The 21,602-nt window shown below is 42.9% G+C and overlaps 1 protein-coding gene across 6 annotated transcripts in view; it reads right to left on the minus strand.

Annotated features, from left to right (window-relative positions):
- Positions 1–21,602, minus strand: part of HMBOX1 (homeobox containing 1) — a 1,854,813-nt gene that overhangs the window by 758,084 nt on the left and 1,075,127 nt on the right. For all 6 annotated transcript variants that reach the window (XM_044062711.1, XM_044062710.1, XM_044062709.1 and 3 more), the window contains one exon: positions 8,493–8,646. In XM_044062711.1, coding sequence (XP_043918646.1) covers positions 8,493–8,646 — 154 coding nt within the window. The remainder of the gene's footprint in view (positions 1–8,492; positions 8,647–21,602) is intronic.

A 21,602-nucleotide genomic window follows, 5' to 3' on the forward strand; every position in this document is an offset into this window, starting at 1 on the left:
GTCCGGCGTCAGTTGCTGTCACCTCCTCCCTGACGTCAGTGCGACAGGGGTATATAAGATGCAGCCAATGCCATTTTCTTCAGTTTTTCTTGCCCCAGATGTCAGGTGCCCTCAAATAGGTAGGCAATTCAAATTGCTAGTAAAAGATACAAAAGAAAAGCAAACAACCATTTTTAATTACCAGCAAATACTCCCCATAGGAATAAAGGGTAGATGCCCTAGGTAAATACCAGAAAGTAAGCGGGGAAGGAGGGAGGGTAACCTGGACTGCAGCAGTGTTTACACTCAAACATCTACATTTATGGTAGGTACAAAACTGTACTATGTTCATTGTGTTACACTGCTGCAGTCATTACACTTGGGTGGAATCCCAAAGCTGAGGTAGGGAGGTTGGATCTATAAGGCATTAGGGGTGGCTATAAGGCCCTGCAGTACAGCAGTGGCGAAGCCAGCTCTGGATTGGAGTATAAAGGCAAATTGTAACGTTTGGTGAAGGTATGCACAGAACTCCATGTTGCTGCTTCCAAAATATCCTTCGTAGGTACTTCTCTGAGGTAGGCAGATGAAGTGGCTGTTGCCCTGGTGGAGTGAGATCTAATGGTGCTAGGTACAGGTTACCCATGGTGGGTATATCAGAAACGTATATAGTGTCCTATCCATTTTGAAATAATTTGCTTTGAAATGGCTTTTCCCTGTGCTTCTGCAGCGTATGCCACCAATAGTTGCTCAGATTTTCTAAAAGCTTTGGTTTTGTCCAAGTAGAAGCGTAACTGCCTGTGAATGTCCAAATAATGTAGTGGTCTCTCCCCTTTGTTCTGTGGTTTTGGATAAAAAGTTGGCAAGTGAATAGTTTGGTTTAGAGCCACACTTAAGACCACCTTTGGCATAAACGTAGGGTTAGTTCTTAAAGACACCCTGTCCTGGTGGAAGATGAGGAAAGGTTCCACTGCCATTAGTGCCTGTAATTCTGAAACTCTTTGTGCTGATGTTATTGCCAGTAGCAGGGCAGTTTTCCAAGAGATGTATTTTAATTCTGCTGTGTTAGCTGGCTCAAAAGGAGGTAAGGTTAATTTTTCCAAAACAAAATTGAGGTCCCAAGTTGGTGTAGGTGCTCTACGGGGTGGTCTTATGTTTTTAGCCCCTCTGAGGTACTGTTTGAGCAAAGGATTAGAAAAAATTGGTGGATCCATGTTGTAATGAGCAGAGATAGCTGAGGCGTGGATCTTGATGGATGAAAAAGAGAGGCCCTTGTCCAGCATCTCAGTTAAGTACTGTAGTATCTGAGGAATGTTTGGGACAAGAGGGTCAAGGCTGTGCGCTTGGTTCCAGGCTCAAAATCTTTTCCATTTATCCGAGTATGCTTTCTTGGTGTTAGGCCTTCTGGCCTCCAGAATGACATCCATAACAGCTTTGGAGACCGGCATTGCTTGCTTGACTAAGGAATTTTCCATGCAGCTAGACTGAAGGTCTTTAGCTGGCTGTGAAGTATCTGATTGTTGTGCTGTGTCAGCAACTGTGGGATCTGAGGCAAAATCCAAGGTGGTTTTTGTGCTAAGTTCTTTAAGATTGGGTACCACTGCTGGCGTGGCCAGTCTGGTGCAATCAGGATCAATTTTGGCTCTTCCTGCCTGGCTTTTATGAGTACCTTTGGAAGGAGAGGTAAAGGAGGGAAAGCGTAAACTTGCAGTTTTTTCCAGCTGAATGAGAGGGCATCCACTTTCCATGCTTGTGGATGGTAGCTCCTTGTGCAGAATTTCTGTAATTGGCAGTTCTTTGGGGAAGCAAACAGATCTATGTCCGGGCTCCACCATTTTTGTGTTATCATTCTGAATATTTGTGGGTTCAGTTCCCATTCGTGTGGGTCCATAATGTTTCTGCTTAGGTCGTTTGCCAGTGTGTTTTTCTCTCCTGGCAAGAATTGTCCTTGCAGATGAACTTGGTAATTTAGAGCTGTGTTCCACAAGGTCATGGCTTGTCTGCAGAGGGGGTAGGAGTGTGTGCCCCCTTGCTTGTTTATGTACCACATAACTGTGGTGTTGTCTGTCTTTAGTAGTAATTGTCCTGGATGCAGTAGGTGCTTGAAAGCTATAATAGCATTTTGTACTCGCCCTGGATATATTTTCCTGCATGTGTGCTCCCAAGGCGCAATCCGATGCATCTGTTGTCAGTGTCTGCCTGGCTGTGGGTTGAGAGAAAGACTGTCCCTTGTTGAGGTGACAAGCTTGTGCCCACCATCGAAACTCCTGTTGTAGGCAAGGAATTAGTGGTATAACTGTTTCCAAACTTTGACAGTGTTGAGACCATACGCTCTTTAGGTACCATTGTAGTTTCCTCATATGCAGTCTGGCATATGGAATTAGTAGTATGCAAGATGCCATGGAGCCCAAGGCCTGCACAATTTTTCTTGCAGGGAGTTGGGTCTTTGTTGCCATTAACTGAAAATATTGAGTCAGTTGTTCTTGCTTGTCTGGCGTGAGATAAGCCATCTGGGCCATTGTGTTCAAGCTGGCACCCAGGAATATTATCTGTTGTGAGGGCACTAGTTTTGATTTCTTTTCGTTTACTGCGTACCCCAGGCAACTTAATAACTTTTTTACGTACGCCAGATGCTTCAGTAGAATGTCCTTGCTCTCTGCTTGAATCAGGCAGTCGTCCAGGTATGGATAAATTTGAATTCCTTTTTGCCTGCAAAATGCAATTACTGGTGCCAGGCACTTTGTGAAGACCCTGGGCGCAGTAGATAAGCCAAAGGGCAGTGCAGAGAATTGATAGTGCATTGAACCAGCTAGAAATCTGAGGTATCTTCTGCAGTTTTGTTTAATAGGGACATGCAGGTATGCCTCTTTGAGGTCCAAAGTCACAAGCCAAGCTTTCTTGCCCAGCATGGGAAGAAGCTGCTGTAGTGTCAACATCTTGAATTTCGGAACATCCAGGTAAGTGTTTAGTAAAGAAAGGTCCAGAATGGGTCTCCAGGCTTTGTCCTTTCTGGGAACCAGAAAGAGTCTAGAGTAAAATCCTTGTCCTTATTCCTGTGGTGGTACCTACTGAATAGCTCTCATGTCCATGAGTGCTGTAATTTGCTTTTGAGCCTCTGCCCACTGATTTGGTGGCAGATTTGGCATTCCTTTTAGCCTTGGTAGGGTGTGAAAATGTAACCTGTAACTTTGAGATACAATGTTGAGAACCCATTTGTCTTTGGTGATTCAATGCCAGTTGTGATAGAAAAGTGACAGTTTTCCTCCTAACGGGGCTGCCAAGAGAGAGATGTTTGGCAGCTACAGTGGAAAGTCATTGAGGCTGTTTTTTATAAGGTTGAGGCCTGTCTTCCCCTTCTTTCTGGCCTGGTGTACCCCATTGTCGAGGCCTGTAAGGGCCTTGTGTCTGACTTCTACCTCTTGGACGTCTGTATCTGCCCCTTTGAGGTCTATCTGTGTCTGGAAAGGACCAACTATTTGTTGGCCAATTTCTGCTAAAACGGGAGTCTGAACCTTTAAGAAATCATTCACTGTTTGCATAGATTTTGCCTTATCCTCCATCTTCTTTAATACCTCCTCTGCCTTAACTCCAAACAGCACATCCCGCTGCAAAGGTGCATCCAGTAATTTGACCTTAACATGATCTGGTAACGTATGTTCTTTTAACCAAGCATGCCTTCTGATGACAGAGCCTGTAACTGCTGCTCTACAGGAGGCCTCTAAGGAATCAAACCCACATTGCAAAGTATGTTTTCCCACTTGTTCAGCTGCATGCAATAAATCCTGCATTTCTTTAAAATTAGGAGGATCTGAATCTGGAAACATATTTTGTTTCAACTGAGACATCAAAAATTGCTGATATTTTAGCATATGGAACTGGCAATTCAAGGCTCTCATTGCTAAAGTAGCAGACGTATATACCTTCTTTCCCCATCTGTCTAATGCTCTGGAATCTCTATCAGAGGGAACTGGGTTTTTTGCTGATGAGGTCTTAATCTCTTTGGGTCCCTGAGAGATGGTTTCAGGGTCAGCAACAGGGCTTTTGTACAGAAATTTGTGAGAGTCAGGGACTCAATAATATCTATCAGGTTTAACTAGGGCTGGGGGTAAGGAGTCAGGGTTTAAACTGGATTCAGTGTACACATCATCCACAATATCTAAAACTGGCGGGATAGCAAGGGATCTGTGTTGAGGCAATAAAAGGAAGTCTCTGAGCCTTTTCTTGGATTCTGAGTAATCCTGGCCTTCCCAATGGAAATGTACCCTCATGGTATGTAAGGTCTCCCCAAAGGAGTAATCCTCAGGCGGAGAGGCTGATGGAATTGATTCCTCAGCATCAGAATCCTCATAAGGGGGTAAAGAATATCCTAGGTCTGAGGAAATGGACACCTGGTCAGAAGATTCACAGTCTGCATCCTGTCTGGGCCTTTTATCAGGAGGGGGATGGGACCCTCTGATCAGGGTGATTAGGTCCTCGGCCATTTTTAGCATTTGTTTCTTAGGCATGGAAGCCTGTCCTGGAGAGAGTTGTGCCTGTTTCTTTGCTTTTAAGGGGGCTTAGACTTAGCAGAGGGTTTAATGGTTAACTGGGTAGATCTGAAAACACCCTCTGTAGATGTGGATTGTTCAGCTACTTCGGTTCCCTCTGTAGGGTTAGGATCGGTAAGCTGAAGCCCTAATGCGTCCAAAGGCCCAGCCAGCTCCACGTGGGAGTCGGAGGCGGTCTGTGGTTCTGTGGAAGTGGTCGTCAGGGGCTGCGAAGGCACCTCGCTGAAAACCGGAGAACCAGCGACCAGCCTAGAAGAGGCCTCGTCGTCAGTTTTGGGCCTCGGATGCCTGTCCTTGTGCTTTTTATGCATTGCGGTCATCGAAATTTCCGACGGCATGGTGTAATTGAATTTTCTGCCAAAATAATGTCGGGCAAAATCAAACCGACATTTAATAGTGCACTTGTTAAACCTAGCACAAAACCGACAACCAGTGACGTCGTGGTCAGGGCCTAGGCATGGAATACAATAGGAGTGGAAATCCTTATGAGGTATTTGCTTCCCACAAGAAATACAGTTATTAACTTTTACTGACATCGGTCTGTGGCAAGAAAAAGTTTCCCCAATGGGGTACTTAGCTTTTTTAGAAGACTTCGGTTCAGGATTCGGAAAGAAAATCTCAGGAGTCGGCCGACCGGCACTTGCGAACTACTTCTGCTTCGGGCACCGCGTGGCAAGAAAGACTGGAGAAAATGGCGTCGGCTGCATCTTATATACCCGTCACACTGACGTCCAGGAGGAGGCGACAGCAACCGACGCCGGACCAAGACTTTGAAACTCTGGCCGACTGCGGGACCGCCTGACGGCAGGATAACCCAAGTGTAATGACTGCAGCAGTGTAACACGATGAACATCAGCTATTATAAATCACTGATCTTTTTTGTTTTCTTAACCAGCATAATTTTATTTCTGAAGCTGTCCCTCCATCCTTGTATTGCCAGTCAGGTCACAAGTTTGTTGTAAGACTTCATTGTGAAATAAGATACCAGAGGAGTAGTGCAAAAGGCAGCCATATTTGAAGAATCAGGTCAATAATGTTGTGCCCTCTTGTAGGTTTATTTACCAACTGCTCAAGAGAATTTGTGTTTATTAAGTCTTGGAATTTTGGACATAACCTATACTGGAGGTGTAGGTGCCCCTGTTTATCAAAGGTTACTTAAAAGTAACCCAAAATAATGCAGTTTTTGCTAACAGTGAGATCATTTACAACTCTGAGGAAATTTTCAGGGGACAAAGATGATGTTCTGCAACAAACTGAGTTAAGTTGATAATTAATCCTATTGGTTATTATCTGTAAATCACTGAACTCACTTTGTGGTCCCCTTGGGATATGTCTGGAGGTAGTATGTTCCTTGACAAATAAGGACATTTTATCACAGTTGCCATGGGGTCTGAAGGCGTGAAAAGTACAAGACTCAAGTGCAGAAGGGGTGCTGTCTTTACATTTAAACCATGTCTCAGTAACAATTCTAAACACAGGAATGCCTCCAGATCAAACAATGTACTGTTTAGACTCCTGGCACTAAGAAGAGACACCTTAATATGATCTGATTTTGGGACTGATATGTTAGTTTCACTGGAATGTTCATCAACTGGACAAAAAAAGGCAAGAGGCAGCAAAGGATTTAGCTAGTATGCCAAAGCCTTGGGATGAGAGGTGCATGCCATCCTTAGTGAAGCAAGCTGGACTTTTGATCATCTCATTCCATGTTGAAACATACTGGATACCTGGAGAAAAAACACCAGCTCTTTCACCATTTAATGAAGCCAATTATCTTTTCTTTGTAACTAGGCATCACATGAGGTGAAAGAGGAATCCTACTCTGGACTAGTATCTCTCCTACATTTGTGACATGCACAAAAAATTCTGACATGTCTGTCTACCTGCATGTCCATCAGGATTTTATGTCTCAAGTTGTCCCACATGTACCACTAGCATGTCTTAGTCATATCTGTCAAGAGTTACAATCCTTAGGGCCCTAGCAATGTTAGAGATCCTTGCATATGAATGACGACTCACTGCAGCTCTTTCCTTGTCCAGCCCTGTGAGTGATGAGTTAAAAATACAAATTCATTATAACTATCATAATACATGTGAGCAAGCATTTCAGCTGTGTAGCCTTCAAGTTTAACTACATGTAATGAAACAAGGTTTAGCGACAGAATCCTTTAAAGCTGTTACGGTTAATGGTTTATCCAAAAAGCTTCTTCCTCTGGCTTTTCCGTAACTTCTGTAACTGTGGCAAGGGAGTCTGAAGGAAGCAGCAATGTTAGTTTCAAAGACTGGAACAGTAATTTTGGTGCTGGTTCATGGTGTCCTCTTGTGACTGATTTTTCTTCTTCTGTTTCTGGGAGCAGCTTCTAATAAACAACCTCCCTCCATGGAGTCAAATACCTCCACCTACTGGCACTCACAGGAAGTGTCCTCCTGGGTTTATCAGTACTCTCATCCTTCACTTTCTTTCTTCTCATACTCCCTTCCATTTTATGTTTTTCATATATTTCTATCACTTTCATTTTTTTACTTTGTTAAGTAGGAAATTAAGGTTTTAAGGCTTCTCAACACAACAGCCTTGCTGAATTGTATCATGGTTACCACAATCCCCATATTTGTGGTTTGGTCCAAAATAAAAATGGCACTGCAAGACAATCTTTCAGCACTACTTGCCTAACAAAGTACACATATACTGACAGAGGAAGAGGGGTGAAGACATAACCTCTTGTTTACTTTCAACAAAAACTCTTGACAGTTGCAAAGAATGAAAAAAAATGAGGAAAATATCTTGTAACCAGGAGCGGCCCAAGATCAACTGGTGCCCTAAGCAAAAGGGGTCCATAGCGCCCCCTACCACACCAATCTGTGCCCCAATCCTAGTATACCTACACCAGATAAATACTGGAAAAGCTCCCCTGCTAGAACAGCACCCTAGGCGGTCGCCTAGTTGGCCTATGCCCATGACAAACTACAGTATGAACCGCTGCTCAGCCATAGTGCTTAGGAACCAAAATCACTTAGAATAGTGAAAACTGAACTGGGAGAAACAGATATAATGGAAGAATGCAAGATATACTGGGATGTCTCTCAATACCTACATCAGTACCTTTAAAGGATCAAGAATTGTACTGGTCCTATGAGCCAATACTGAGAAAAAAAAGGAAGGAGAAAGTATACAAAATATTGGATTTACTGACAACGTTACTATCTTAAAAGAAGCTAACTAAATTTACAAATAAAAGGATCACTGTTACAGGATGGTGATGTATGTATTTTAGATTTCATAACCTTTGCAAATTGTATATTTTGTCTACCCTAGGTAGCTACTACCACGTGTACATAGCTCCTAAGTATTGTGTATGATAAATTTCTTCTGAGAATATATTGATTGTTAACCAGAATTCTGAGTCATTACTGCAGGTCACACCTATAGATATATATATATGTATGTATATATACATATATACATATATATAAACACACACACACATTTATATATATATATATATATATATATAGATATATATATATATCTATATATATATATATATATATATATATATATATATATATATATATATATATATATATATATACACATATATATATATAGAGAGAGATAAAATGCTTTCTGCTTTTCAAGTAATTACATCTGGCATTTCCTACACAGATACACACATACATATAACAGTAGCTGTTTGTACATTTTCTCTGCTTGCCTTGTCCTGGGCAAATCGACTGACGGAAACATTATAAAGATTGATCAAATACATATGTCCACCTGTAACTTATTCCAAAGCATACACAAAAATCTATCAGCAACGATTTTATTGATTTAACATATATTGTTAAGATGAGTTATCACACAATCATACTTTTCACACTACAAAGGATATAGACAGATACAGATATAAATGGGGTCCAAATCTCTCCTATTGGGGGAGCATTCAAGCACATTAATAAATAGTGTTATACCCCTCCATCACAGCAAGGCATTCCTTTCTCCACGTGAAGCGGCTACCCCGCCGTAACCTGAAGGTTCCTGATGTAGCACTAACTGGAGGAGGAGTTTGTCGCCACTCTGGGTCTTCTACTGGGATAGATGCCGGCCGCATACTCAATGTAGCCCCTGTAAAAAAGATGAAAGGGAAACCAAAAGAAAATTGTGTTAGTTTCACCCCGAGGTCTGTATTAGAGATACTTCTTACAGTGGCATACTTCCACAAATGGAAAACAGCTACTAACAAAAAAAATACTTCAAACAGCTGAAAGATCTGCTCAGTTTAGCCTGTGAAATGCTAGCCCTAACAAAATCAATCAAGATGACACTGCCACTAATACCAATTACCTGATGACTTGGAGATCATCTCCACTACAGTGCCAGTGTGGTAAAAACTAAATTTGTTACATGTTGAGTCACCAGATGACAAGAAAATTAACTTTTTAATCTTCTACCAACCAGAATTGTTATGAATAAGTAAAACACTTAAGTCTTGAGCAAAACGACTTGTCTGGAGACAAAAACATAGCTTACATATTGGACAGTAAGTGGAGAAATTTAGTTTCTCAGTTCATAGAAATTACTACATTTTACTTTAACATTTTTCTAAATAATGTGAACTTTATTAATAGAAGTCAAGATCATGTTGTGATCATACTTTCAAACTCACTAATAAGTCAACAGAAATACGCCACTGTGCCAGGTATTTTGATCTCTCACCTAGGTCAGCTTCCGTGCTTAAAATACTTTTTCTTGTGGATTACAGTAGTGTTTAGGGTTTGCTTCTATTTCCATTTTTGGAACTGCTGGAAAAAAACTTCAAAAGTATGGTACAATGAAACAATTTGCTACAAAATATTTTGTACAAAAGTCTCTGGCTTTCTTAACTTTTTCTGCAAGTATCTTATTTAACACTAACCTTGTGATATGTACGTGTGTGTATTTATGTGCACGTTGTGCACTCTTGTATTAGTATGTGAAAACCAGTAGCAGTAGCAATACTTATGCTGTTAAGAGAAGCAAAAAAATCAAACTATAACTAGGGCTGTCACCCTTTCAAATGCCCACAGTAGGACATTTTTTGTAGAAATGCGAGATTTTACAGGACAAACATATCCATGGCCAGAGCAAAGGACCGAACTTAATTTTTCTGCCAAAATAAAAGCTTATTTGATTTGTTTATGCTGTTCCAAATAAAATGTATGTGTTTCAGATACAAAATAACTGTTTTATACAGCTAGTAAAAAAAAACTTAGGAAATATTTTCTGTCCTTAAATCTTGGGACATTTGTCATTTTTCAATATTTCTTGCAGAACACAAATATCCAAACGGGGACTGTCCTGCACAATGAGAGTCACTAGGAACTTTAACTATAACTAAGGCAGCCTCTTAAAGTCAGACATGCTTATGTGTTTTTATTTGAATTCTTTCACTACAGACAACACTGTACTCTTGAAAGTTATCAAATTTTCAACATGCTATATTAAGGTTTGTTTAACATTTAATCTGCTACAGCTGCTAAGCATTACACATCCTTCACTTGGGGCCTAAGCAAGAAAGTATTTTTAAAAAAGCCTTGCACAACTTTGAAGAAGCTCATGAGGAAGCACTTTTCCCTGAGAAAAAAATATTTATGGCTGCCAACTCCACTTTGATAGTAGAAAAACGCTTTCTTTGAAAAATAGATGCTAAAAATTCTAGGACCGCAGAGCTAGGCAGTGAAAGCGTCCAATTCCCTCTGTAAAGCCCAAATACAGAATATTTTCCATTTGCTTTTGTAAATATTTCTTGTAGAGGCCTTGTGGAAAGACAGAAGTATCTGTTGGACTGGGGTGGAAAGCCTGTGCTGTTTAGCTATCAGTGGAATTGGAGAAAGCATGGACAGTCTAGCTTTCAGTGGAACTGGAGAAAGCCTGGACAGTTTAGCAATCAGTGGAACTACAGAAACCTTTAAGTTAACCTGTGGCCTAGTATGTCTGGATAACCCATCCTGGAGGGGTAAGAAAGCAGGTCTGGGCTGTGGTCCAGAAACCATAGCGGATAGCGAAGGTGAGACCATAGGAAGGGGAACCACGCTTGACCAGGCCAAAAGGGGGCAATGAGTATAACCATGTTCTTCAACTGAAGTACCTTCTGTAAGAACTTGAAAATTAGAGGTATAAGGGGATAAGCATAAAGGAGACTGCAGTGCCAAACGTGGATTACAGCATCTCTCAGTGACTCTTCCAGAGGGGGGATTAGGGCAAAGAACCTGCTGCACCTGTTGTTATGGGGAGATGCAAAGGGGTCACTGCAAGGTTGGCCCAAATGATTGAAAGACCACTTGTGAAGTAACAGAATGTAGTCTGTCTGCTAGAATGTGCACTGCCATAAGAAAATGGTTGGAGGAAATCACCCACTGCCTCTTGACAAAGGGGGTAAGATCGGGTTCCCCCCTGTTTGTTGATGTACCCCACCACAGACATGCTGTTGGTTTGTATTGCAATTGACAGGACAAGGGATGAAGAAGAACTGTCCATGGAACAGTTAGGGTCCATTTAAGAATGAGCATATAAAACCAGGCCGTGAGAAAGTACAGTTGTGTACACTTACCATATATGTAGATGTTCGAGTGTATTCACTGTTGCAGTCATCACATTTGGGTTATCTGCCTGCAGGTAGCTCTCAGCTGGCCTGAATACCAGAATCTTGGGATTTCTGCATCGGATGCTGTCGCTTCTTCCATGACGTCAGGTCGTCAGGGGTATAAAACATGCAGCCAACACCATTACATCAGCTCTTCTTGCCCCAGATGTCAGGTGCCCCCACAATGGGAAGCAATTACATGGTATGTAATACCTCCAGCAAAAAACAAATACCAATGATATAAGATATGCCAGACAAAAAAGATAAGATAGAAGTCAAGAGAAGTCAGGGGGCTGGAGGGAGGGTAACCAGGACTGCAACAGTGAATACACTCGAACATCTACATTTATGATAAGTGTACACAACTGTACTATGTTCTTCGTGTTTCACTGTTGCAGTCATCACATTTGGGTTGATTCCCAAACCTAAGGAAGGGTAGAGGTAGTTATGAAGCATTAGGGCTGGCAATCAGGCCCTGTAAGACTGCTGTGGCAAATCCAGCTCTGGATTTGGAAAATATAGGCAAGTGGTAGCGCTTGGTGAAAGTGTGCACAGAGTTCCAGGTTGCAGCTTCCAAGATGTCTCTGGTAGGGACTCCCCTGAGAAATGCTGTAGAGGTAGATGTAGCCCTAGTGGAATGACTTCTGATCCCCTGTGGGGTAGGTTTCCCATGGTGCTTGTAGCAGAAATGGATGCAGTGTGCTATCCATTTAGAAATGGTTTGCTTTGAAATGGCCTTGCCCTCTGCCCCTGCAGCAAAGCTGACTAGCAGCTGGTCAGATTTTCTGAGAGGCTTAGTCCTGTTCAGATAGAACCTAAGCTGCCTACGCATGTCCAGGGAATGCAGGATCCTTTCCCCTTTATTCTGAGGATTAGGAGAAAAGGTTGGCAAATGAATGGGATGGTTCAAAGCCACACTAGACACCACCTTGGGCATAAAAGATGGGTTAGTCCTGAGAGAAACCCTGTCTGCATGGAAGATAATGAAAGGTTCCACTGCCATAAGGGCCTGCAATTCAGTCACTCTTCTTGCTGAAGTGATGGCTAGAAGTAAAGCTATTTTCCATGAGAGGAATTTTAACTCTGCTGTGGCCGCAGGTTCAAAGGGCGGAAGTGTGAGCTTTTCTAATACAAAGTTAAGGTCCCAGGTTGGAGTGGGAGCTCTCCTGGGGAGTCTTAAATTTTTGGCTCTTCTCAGGAACTGTTTTAACAGAGGATGAGAGAAAAGGGGTGGCTCAGTATTATAATGAGCTGAGATGGCAGAGCCATGAATCTTAATTGAAGAGAAGGATAGGCCTTTGTGGAGCATTTCTGTTATGTAATCTAGTATATGAGGTAAGCTGGGCACAGTTGTGCCCATTACCTGAGACTGGCTCCAGGAACAGTGTCTTTTCCATTTTTCCGTATAGGAGTTTTTAGTACTAGGCCTCCTTACCTCGAGAATGGCATCCAGCACCTGCTTACTGAGGGTTGCTGGTGTTGAATCCAGGGGATTAGCCAGGCTGCAAAGTTCAGGGTCTGTAGTTGTGGGTGCAGAATCTGGCTCACCTGCTGGGACAGCAGGGAATGAGTCTGAGGCAGGTGCAATAGTTGTAGCATTGTCATAATGCGCAAAAGAGGGTACCAGTGCTGGTGTGGCAGGTCTGGCACAATCAGGATTGTCCTTGGTTTGTCCTGCTTGATTTTTAGTAGAACCTTAGAGAGGAGTGGCAGAGGGGGAAGGCATAGACTGAGAGGCTTTCCCAAGTGAAGGGCAGGGCATCCACTTTCCAAGCTTGGCTGTGGGGAGTTCTGGTGCAATATTTGCTCAACTGATAGTTCTGAGGGGAAGCAAACAGTTCCACCTGTGGTGTCCCCCACCTGTTCCTCAAAAGCTTGAAAATTCTGAGTTCCAGTTTCCATTCGTGTGGGTCCAAGAGATTTCTGCTTTAGTCATCTGCCAGTGAATTTAGTTTACCTGGCAGGAATTGAGCTTGTAAGTGCACTTGGTTGCTCAAGGTTGTGTTCCACAGAGCCATGGCTAGTCAGCAGAGTGGGTAGGAATGGGTTCCCCCCTGCTTGTTTATGTACCACATAACTGTGTTGTCTGTCTTTCTCAATAGATGTCCTGGAAGAATAAGTTCTTTGAAGGCTGTCATAGCATTCTGTACAGCTAACATTTCTTTTTGATTAATATGCAGGTGCATTTGGTTTGGGTTCTATTTGCCCTGAATGCACTGCCCTGCTATGTGAGCCCCCCCCCCCCATGCATAGTCTGATGTGTATGTTGTTAGGGTTTGGGCGGCAGGGAGTTGAGTGAAAGGGAGTCCCTTGTTGTGGTTGCAGGCCTCTGCCCACCAAAGGAACTCTCTCCTTAGACAAGGAATGATAGGAATTATTGTTTCCAGGTCCGGAGAATGTTGATACCAGAGACTTTGTAGGTACCATTGAAGTTTTCTCATATGCATTCTTGCATATGAGATTAGTAGAATGCAAGAGGCCATGAACCCTAGGGCTTGCAGTATTTTTCTTGCAGATAGCCGGGTTTTGGTGGCCAGTAGATTGAAATAGTTTGTCAAATAAATTTGTTTCTCTGGAGTAAGGAATGCCATCTGGGAAGTTGTGTTCAAGCTTGCTCCCAGGAATACAATCTGTTGGCTAGGTACCAGCTGTGATTTCTTTTCGTTGATGGTGTACCCCAGTGAAGTTAGAAGTCTCTTTACAAATGCCAGGTGCTGAAGTAGCAATTCCTGACTGTCCGCCTGAATCAGGCAATCATCCAAGTATGGGTAAATTTGAATTCTTCTCTGCCTGCAATATGCAATGGCTGGAGCTAGGCACTTTGTGAATACCCTGAGCGCAGTAAATAAGCCAAAGGGAAGTGCAGAGAACTGATAGTGCAAAGAGCCTGCTCTGAAGCGTAGGTATTTCCTGAAAGATTCCCTTAAGGGAATGTGCAGATAAGTTTCTTTTAAATCTACAGTTGCTAGCCAGTAGTCCTTGGCTAGCATAGGAAGCAGCTGTTGGAGAGTTAGCATTTTGAATTTTGGAACCACCTAAAAGGTGTTGAGAATAGACAGATCCAGGATAGGACACCAAGAGTTTTCTTTTCTGGGGACCAGAAACAGTCTGGAGTAAAAACTTTGTCCTCTTTGTTCTGCTGGGACAGGTTGAATAGCCTTGATACTGAGTAGAGAAAGTACTCACTTTTGGGCCTCTGCCCACTGGTTTGGGGGGATGTCTGGCCATCCGCTTATGGATGGGAGTGAGTGGAACTGGAATCTGTATCCCTGGGAAACAATGTTTAAGACCCACTTGTCCTGGGTAATGTACTGCCAGTTTTTGGCATGCTGTGTAAGTTTCCCTCCTAAAGGTGCAAGTACTTGGGCAAGGCTTGGACGAGTTAAGGATACGTCATTGTGCAATTTTACCATAGGACGGAGGCTTACTACTCCCTGTTTTGGATGTGGGAGCACTCCATTGCTTAGATCTGTGCATAACCTGAGACTGAAGTCTTGGTGGTCTGCTGCCCCTGGGCTTGGACTAAAAAGTCCTGGAAGGGACTGGAAAAGACCATTTTTTGAAGGCCAATGCCTACTGAATCTATGTGGCTGTACTTGTAAGAAATCTTTACTAGTTTGCATACATTTAGCTTTCTCCTCCATTCTTTTGAGGACTTCTTCTGCTTTATTACCAAACAGACGTTCTTGATTTAATGGTGCATCCAGCAATTTTGCTTTGACATGATCTGGCAAGTTCTGTTCCTTAAGCCAAGCATGTCTTCTAAGAATAGACCCAGTGACAGCAGCCTTGCAAGATGCTTCTAAAGCATCAAACCCACATTGCAAAGTATGTTTACCAACTTGGTTAGCAGAATGCATTAACTCTTGTAAATCTTTGTGTTCTGCACAATCAGGAATCAACAACATTTTTTGTTTAATTAGCTCCATAATATGCTGCTGATACTTTAACATATGAAACTGGCAATTTAAAGCCCTAATGGCAAGTGTAGCAGAGGTGTATACCTTTTTACCCCATCTGTCTAATGCCCTGGAATCCCTGTCCGAAGGGGTAGGATTTTTGGCAGTTGCAACCTTAATGCCTAGGTCCCTGGGAAATGGTCTTGGGATTCGCAAGTAGGATTCCTAAAAAGGAATTTGTGGGAGTCAGGTACTCTACAGTACCTGTCAGGTTTCCTGGGAGCTGGAGGCAAGGTATCAGTGGTAAGGTTGGATTCCAGGAAGACATCATCTACAATTTCCAGGACAGGAGGGATAGCTAGAGGCCTGTGCTGAGACAAGCTTAAAAATTCACCAAGTCCCTTTTTGGACTGGGAGTAGTCCTGCCTCTCCCAGCGGAAATGTTCTCTAAGGGTGTGCAGGGTTTCACCAAAGGAAAAAACTTTTGGAGGGGAAGCAGAAGGAATGGAATTCTCTGCATCAGAATCCTCATAGGTAGATAAGAGTATCTCCTGGAAATCAGAAGGATCAGAGTAATCAGATTCCTGATCAAAAGAATCAGAAGGGAAATCAGTTTTGGGTCCTTCTGAGGGGAAGGCTGATTTCTCCTAATTAAAGTAATGAGGTCCTCAGCCATTCTAATAATTTGTTTTTGTAGCATATGGGCCTTAGAATGCACTTTGGTCATCGGTTTCCTAGGCGTAGTGCGAACTTTAGGCCTGAGAAATTCTGTATTTTTGGTTTGAAAGGAAGTCGCCTGTTTAATATGAAGATCGGAAGGCCTGAAAACACCCTCAGAAGCCGGTGCCTGCACAGCGGCTCCGGACCCATCCAAGGTAGAGACATCCGCATGTTCCATAGTTGAAGAAGCATCTCGCGGCATACCGGACTCCGAATGGATCTCAGTAGAGGCCTGCGAATCTGTAGAAATGGGTATCAGGGGCTGCGAAAGTGCCTCACTCGGTGGACTGGTGACTAGCTTAATGTTAGCGTTGTCAACAGCCTTGGACTTATGCGGTTTATCTCTGTCTTTATCCTTTCGTTTTTTCGGAAGATCGGTAGTTGGACGGCTTACCAAAGTCATTTAGGGCTCTGAACTCATAGTGACTGGTCACTAACCAAAAGTGCATAAATCTTCGGGATTATCTGTTCTTCTTGATTTGACAGTACACATTCTAAAGATTGATGGAGAACATCCAATTGTCCTTGTCTAGAAACAGCAAAATGCACTGAACTGTGACCATTTGGAACTTTGACTTCTTCACAAATTGATTGTTTGCTTAGATCCAGAATTAGTCTTAGGTCCCCAGTTTTCTTTGGCACTAAAAAGAATCTTGAGTAAGTTCTGAATCCTTTCTGGTCTGGTGGGGCCTCCTGGATGACTCTTTTGTCTAGCTGCTTTTGAATTTCTTGAGCTGCTTCCTCCTGATTGAGTGGGATGTCGGGGAGCCTTTTTCTTTTTGTTGGGTAAATATGTGAAATAGTATATAATAACCACTGAATATGATTTTTAGCACCCAAGAATCATTTGTTATTGAAGCCCATTCTTCTGGGTGCAGAGACAATCACTCCCTCCCCTCCCCCCTGACTCCCTCCAGAGGTTAGCAGTTAAACTTCAAGAGCGGTGGAAGAGTTTATCCTAAAAAAGGAGTATCAGAAACCCTGGTTCTGTGGGCCCCTCTGTTGTGAGGAGGCGTCTTCCATTTGAACTTCCCCCTCTGCCCCTGAGGGAATTATCTCTGCATGAATCCTGGAAAGGACCCTGAGACTTACAGAACCATATTTTCTTGCCTCCTCTTTGATTCCTGGAAAAGGATCGTTGAGGGGTAGAAAAGCGTATCCCTATGGCAGACAGGGTCCTTCCGTCCTGTTCACTCCGGTAAAGTATCTCCTTTACAGGAGGGCCAAACAAAGATGTTCCATCAAAGGAAGCACTGATGAAAGAACACTTGGTAATGGGCTGGCAGACTTTAAAGATTCCATGCAGAGATGCTGGGTGAGCAAATTGCTTTAACTAAGGAAATTATTTTTTGAGCTATGACATAGAATCGGAATTGCCTAGACATAGTATGGCCTTGCTGAGTCTAATTATGATGGCTGCCAAAAAAAGCAATTACTCAAGAATGGAAATCAAAGTCTAAGTCAACTGTACTAGAAGTAGTGAAAATAGTAACAGAGATAAAACAACTGGGAATGAGATCTTTAGAAAAGGGTGGGAGCAAATTATGTAAGAAAAAATGGGAAATATGGGATCAATACATGCAGAGGCGGTATGAGGTTTAAAAGAAGGCAGGAACTGAATGAACTATGTAATGGTTGGCTGGCAATGACTGGATATATTATAAGTGATGTATAATGTTTGCAGCTACAGTTGTGTCGTCATGGTTTGTAATGTATCTTTGCCACTGAGATTGTGTCGGTATGGTTTATTTTCATTTATATAAATGTAAAATTGCCTATGTCATGCACGGATAAAAGAACACTTGAAAGCCTCCCCAAAGTCGCATAGGTGCATCCAGGCATATCTCCCAACAGCTATGCCTGAACCAGCTGCCTGTAAGGTGCCCTCCGTAGTATGGGAAATTAGCCTCATTGATGCATTAGAGACAGATAAGGGAGTGGCCAGTTGTGAAGAAGACTTCTTGTAGTCCTCCATGAACATGGAACTGACATCCTGCTGCAATCTTGTGAAATGTGCCAAGTAATTCAAAGACCATAAAGTAAAGGTCACTGAGGCAAACATGTGCTTTCCAAATCTGCTCAACTCCCTGGACTCTCTGTTAAAAGGGAATGGACAGTGGAGCATGGCTCCGCCACCTCCTTCTTTGTGGTTGCTGCCATAACCATAGCATCAACAGGGACTCCCTTGCTGCAGTGTGGTTGATCTTTAGGTGGTGCAAGAAATTTATCACAGTGATGGGAGATGGTTTCTTCCATATCTGGTTCCCTCCACGCCCAGCGAGAGCCTAGATCTATAAGCTCATCTGCCAGGGGAGTCAAGCAAGACCTTAATGAGCCGGACGCAAAATACTCCTGAAAGACTGACTACTTTTGGGAGGGAGTATTCACCCTTCGGCCTGAGAACCTCTAAGATGTCTTCAAAGCAGATGTCATCTGGGTGAGATTTGGGAGACCTCTCCCTTTCATCGAAGTCAGTATCTCCAGGGGGGAGTCTATGTGTCTCCTCTTACATGTCATCTTTTGGAGAACCTCCTCAGTGGGACAACCTGAAGAGGTATCCGAAGATAGGGGAAAAGTACTCAATGGGTACTGTCTGGATGCTTGAAAGGGCAGACTGCCCCTGTGGAATAGGCCTGACAGCATCAAAGCTTGGACTAAAGGGGTACAGCTGTAGGATCTGAAGAGAAAGGAGTAGTCGAACCTCTCAAAAAGAGAAAAACCCTCTCCACTACCTCGAAGGCAGAAGTATTGGAAGAAGCAGTGGCTGGTTGCACTGGAGCCAAAGCTGCTGATACTACCACACTGCAACCCTGCCTGGACTCCAGCCTTGAAAGGGGAGTTTGAGCTGAGCTGTCCAAAGTTGATGGTCAAAGGGGCAGGGATGGCTCCAACAACATTGGATTGGAATTTAGCCCCCTGGACTCGGCATTGAGGCTTCGGCTACCAGACATGTCCTGGTCCAAAGGAATCAGGGCCTAACTAGTCAGTGAAGCAGTCAGTGTCAAAAATCTAGCAGTCTTTGGATCTGATGCTGACATTATCGGGTCTCTCGGATCAGAGAGCTCCAAGACTGCGGGTCAAATCTGAGAAGGAGAGATCACTGCATGACAAGTAGAAGGGAGGCTCATGGATTCAATGGGAGACGAGACAGGATAACCCCATCCGAATATGAACTCTGAGGAAGTTCCTCAGCAACGTATCTGTTTTGGCTTCTGAAAGGCTCCTGGAGGACCTGGTGGAAGAAGTGGTGTACTGGGGCTGAGACTCTCTCTTTGGGGTCCTCTGAAGGAAAGAGGAATGCAGCCTAGAAGAAACAAGCGTTACAGTGAACCCTGGGGACTGGTTTCTCGGAGACTTTGAATGAACAGATGTCAGATCCGAGGATGGGGAATCCGACTGCTGAAGTTTTGGATCCAAAGAGGTCAGATAGGATTTCTTTTGAGGGAACAGCAAAGATGGAGTAGTCTTTGGAGAAAGGGTTGGAGACAGCTTACATGAATCCTTTGCCTCCGAAGAGGCTTTAAAGTTTAAGCCCCTGATGCAGAAGAAGAAGGTGGCAGTAATCCTTTTAAAACTAACTAATTTCTACTATCACTAAGGGTCCTGGAATTAAAGACTGTGCAAATTGAGCAGTCTGTTTTGAGATGAGAAGCTCCAAGACAGTAGAAACATTCCCTTTGGGCATCAGAGTTAGGGATCTTATGCTCATAGGAAGTGCATTTTTTTGAAACCCGTTCGTTTCTCGGCCATGATACAACACTCACTAAATTAATGAGCAAGTTAGAAAAATAATTTTTTAAACTACTCACAACAGTAGGTAAAGAAAATATCCTCCAAATGTTAGAAAGCAGGGAAGGGAAGGAAAAAGTACCAATAATGGTACCACTGGTGAGAGAGGTGAGTGAAAAAGTAAGATAGTAAGTACTAGAGACAAAAGTATTTAAATTACAGAAAGAGAAAACACCCAAAAAGCTCTTTCATGTGGATCTGTGTCTGTAGCGATATAGCAGTAAATGAGATCTGAGGTATTGCAGGCTGATTGGGGCATTATGAGCAGAGGGAGGAGCTTGAGATTTGGATCCAAGATTCTTGTAAATGCGGCTGAGTCGGATCCGAGACCCCGATTGTTGAGGAATGAATGAAATGGACAACATCAGCTCAACCATTTAATTTCTGATTTTACAGTACAATGCTTTGGTCGCTCCAGGACTGACTGGAGGTTGTCAGGGGTATAAAAACATCAGTTTGTCTTGCCCCAAATGTCAGGAGCCCCCCAAATAGGGAGCTAAGTTATGGTGGGGAAAACACCACCAGTAAATAGTAAATACCAATATCAATACCACTGAAGGGGTGAGTAATAGACATAGAGAGAGAGAGACAAGGGGGCTGGAGGGAGGGAAACCAGAACTGCAACAGTGAATACACGTGAACATCTAAATTTATGGTAAGTGTACACAACTGTACTATGTTCTTTGTGTTTCACTGTTGTAGTCATCACACTTGGGTAGATCCCCAAAGCTGAAGAAGGGTGGAGGCAGTCAAGAAGAGTTGAGGCTGGCTAGTATGCCTTGCAGGACTGCTGTTGCAAAACCCGCCCTGGATTTGGAAAAGATCGGCAGGTGGTAATGTTTGGTGAAGGTGTGTATTTATCACTTATAATATATACAGTCACATCTTGGAACTCATGGGACCTCCCTAAGAAAGGCTGCAGCAAAGAACAAGTCAGTTTCAGAAATCCCTTGGGATGAACTCAGACTGTACTTTTGAAAAGGCCTATAGGGGGTGTTATGTCTCCTGATGTTTGACTGCTGAGAATGCGCACCGAAGAAAGAACTGACAGTAGTACTTTAAATTTTTAAAATTAAAAGTTATGTGATAAATTAAATGTAGTGCTGTTGGGTAGTCTTTTATAGTGTGTGTATATGTGAATATGTTTGGTGGGGTGGGGGGGTCTAATGTTTGGTTCTTTTGATTATACGGTCCTGCAAGGTACCACTTTTGGGTAATCTTTTATAGTGTGTGTGTATATGTGTGGTAGGAATTAATTTTTGATTGTTTTGATTATATATCCGGTAGGAAACCACTGACCAGTTGGTACGACATGAAGTAAGCTTAGGGATAATTAATACAGTGACAGTTGTCATTTGGATGGGGTATGTAAGCAGTACCTCATGGTGAGCACAAGCCCTGGGGTTGAGTGGCTTTCAAGTCTGGATTTGCAATAATGTGACTCATTGCATGACTCCCATTGTGTTATTCCACTTATGATCTGCATTATTTTTCAAGGCATTTTGTATGGATACTTATTTTAGATGCGTTTTGTGCATGGTTTATACACCAGTGTAGGCCAATAGGATTCCCTGATCTTCTAGATACAGTTTCTAACAACTACAAGATGTGAGACAGAATGCATTATACCGGATGCTCTTACACACTTAAACTTTCAGTCATGCAGTAGGAGTTATATTCTGATACATTTTGAATTATCAAATTTAAATGATATTCTTTTAAATTATTTAGTGATTGCTGTCCACAGCAGTACATTTCTGAGCTGAAAATTTGTACAAGTAAATTTAGATGTTCTTCGTGTTTCACTGTTGCAGTCATCACACTTGGGTTACCTGCCTGCAGGTAGCCCTCAGTCTGCCCAAATACCAGAGACTTAGTATTTCTGCATCGGTTGCTGTCGCTCCAGGACTGATGTCAGGTCGTCAGGGGTATAAAAACAGGCAGCCGACGCTATTACATCAGTCTTTCTTGCTGAGGAGCCTGAAGCAGAAGCAGTTCACATGAGTGCCGGTCGGCCGCTACCTGAATTTTTTGTTTCCGAATTGAATTAT

The sequence above is a fragment of the Protopterus annectens genome, chromosome 2.part1 (assembly GCF_019279795.1).
Source record: "Protopterus annectens isolate FY-2018-M chromosome 2.part1, PAN1.0, whole genome shotgun sequence".
Taxonomy (NCBI): Eukaryota; Metazoa; Chordata; order Ceratodontiformes; family Protopteridae; genus Protopterus; species Protopterus annectens.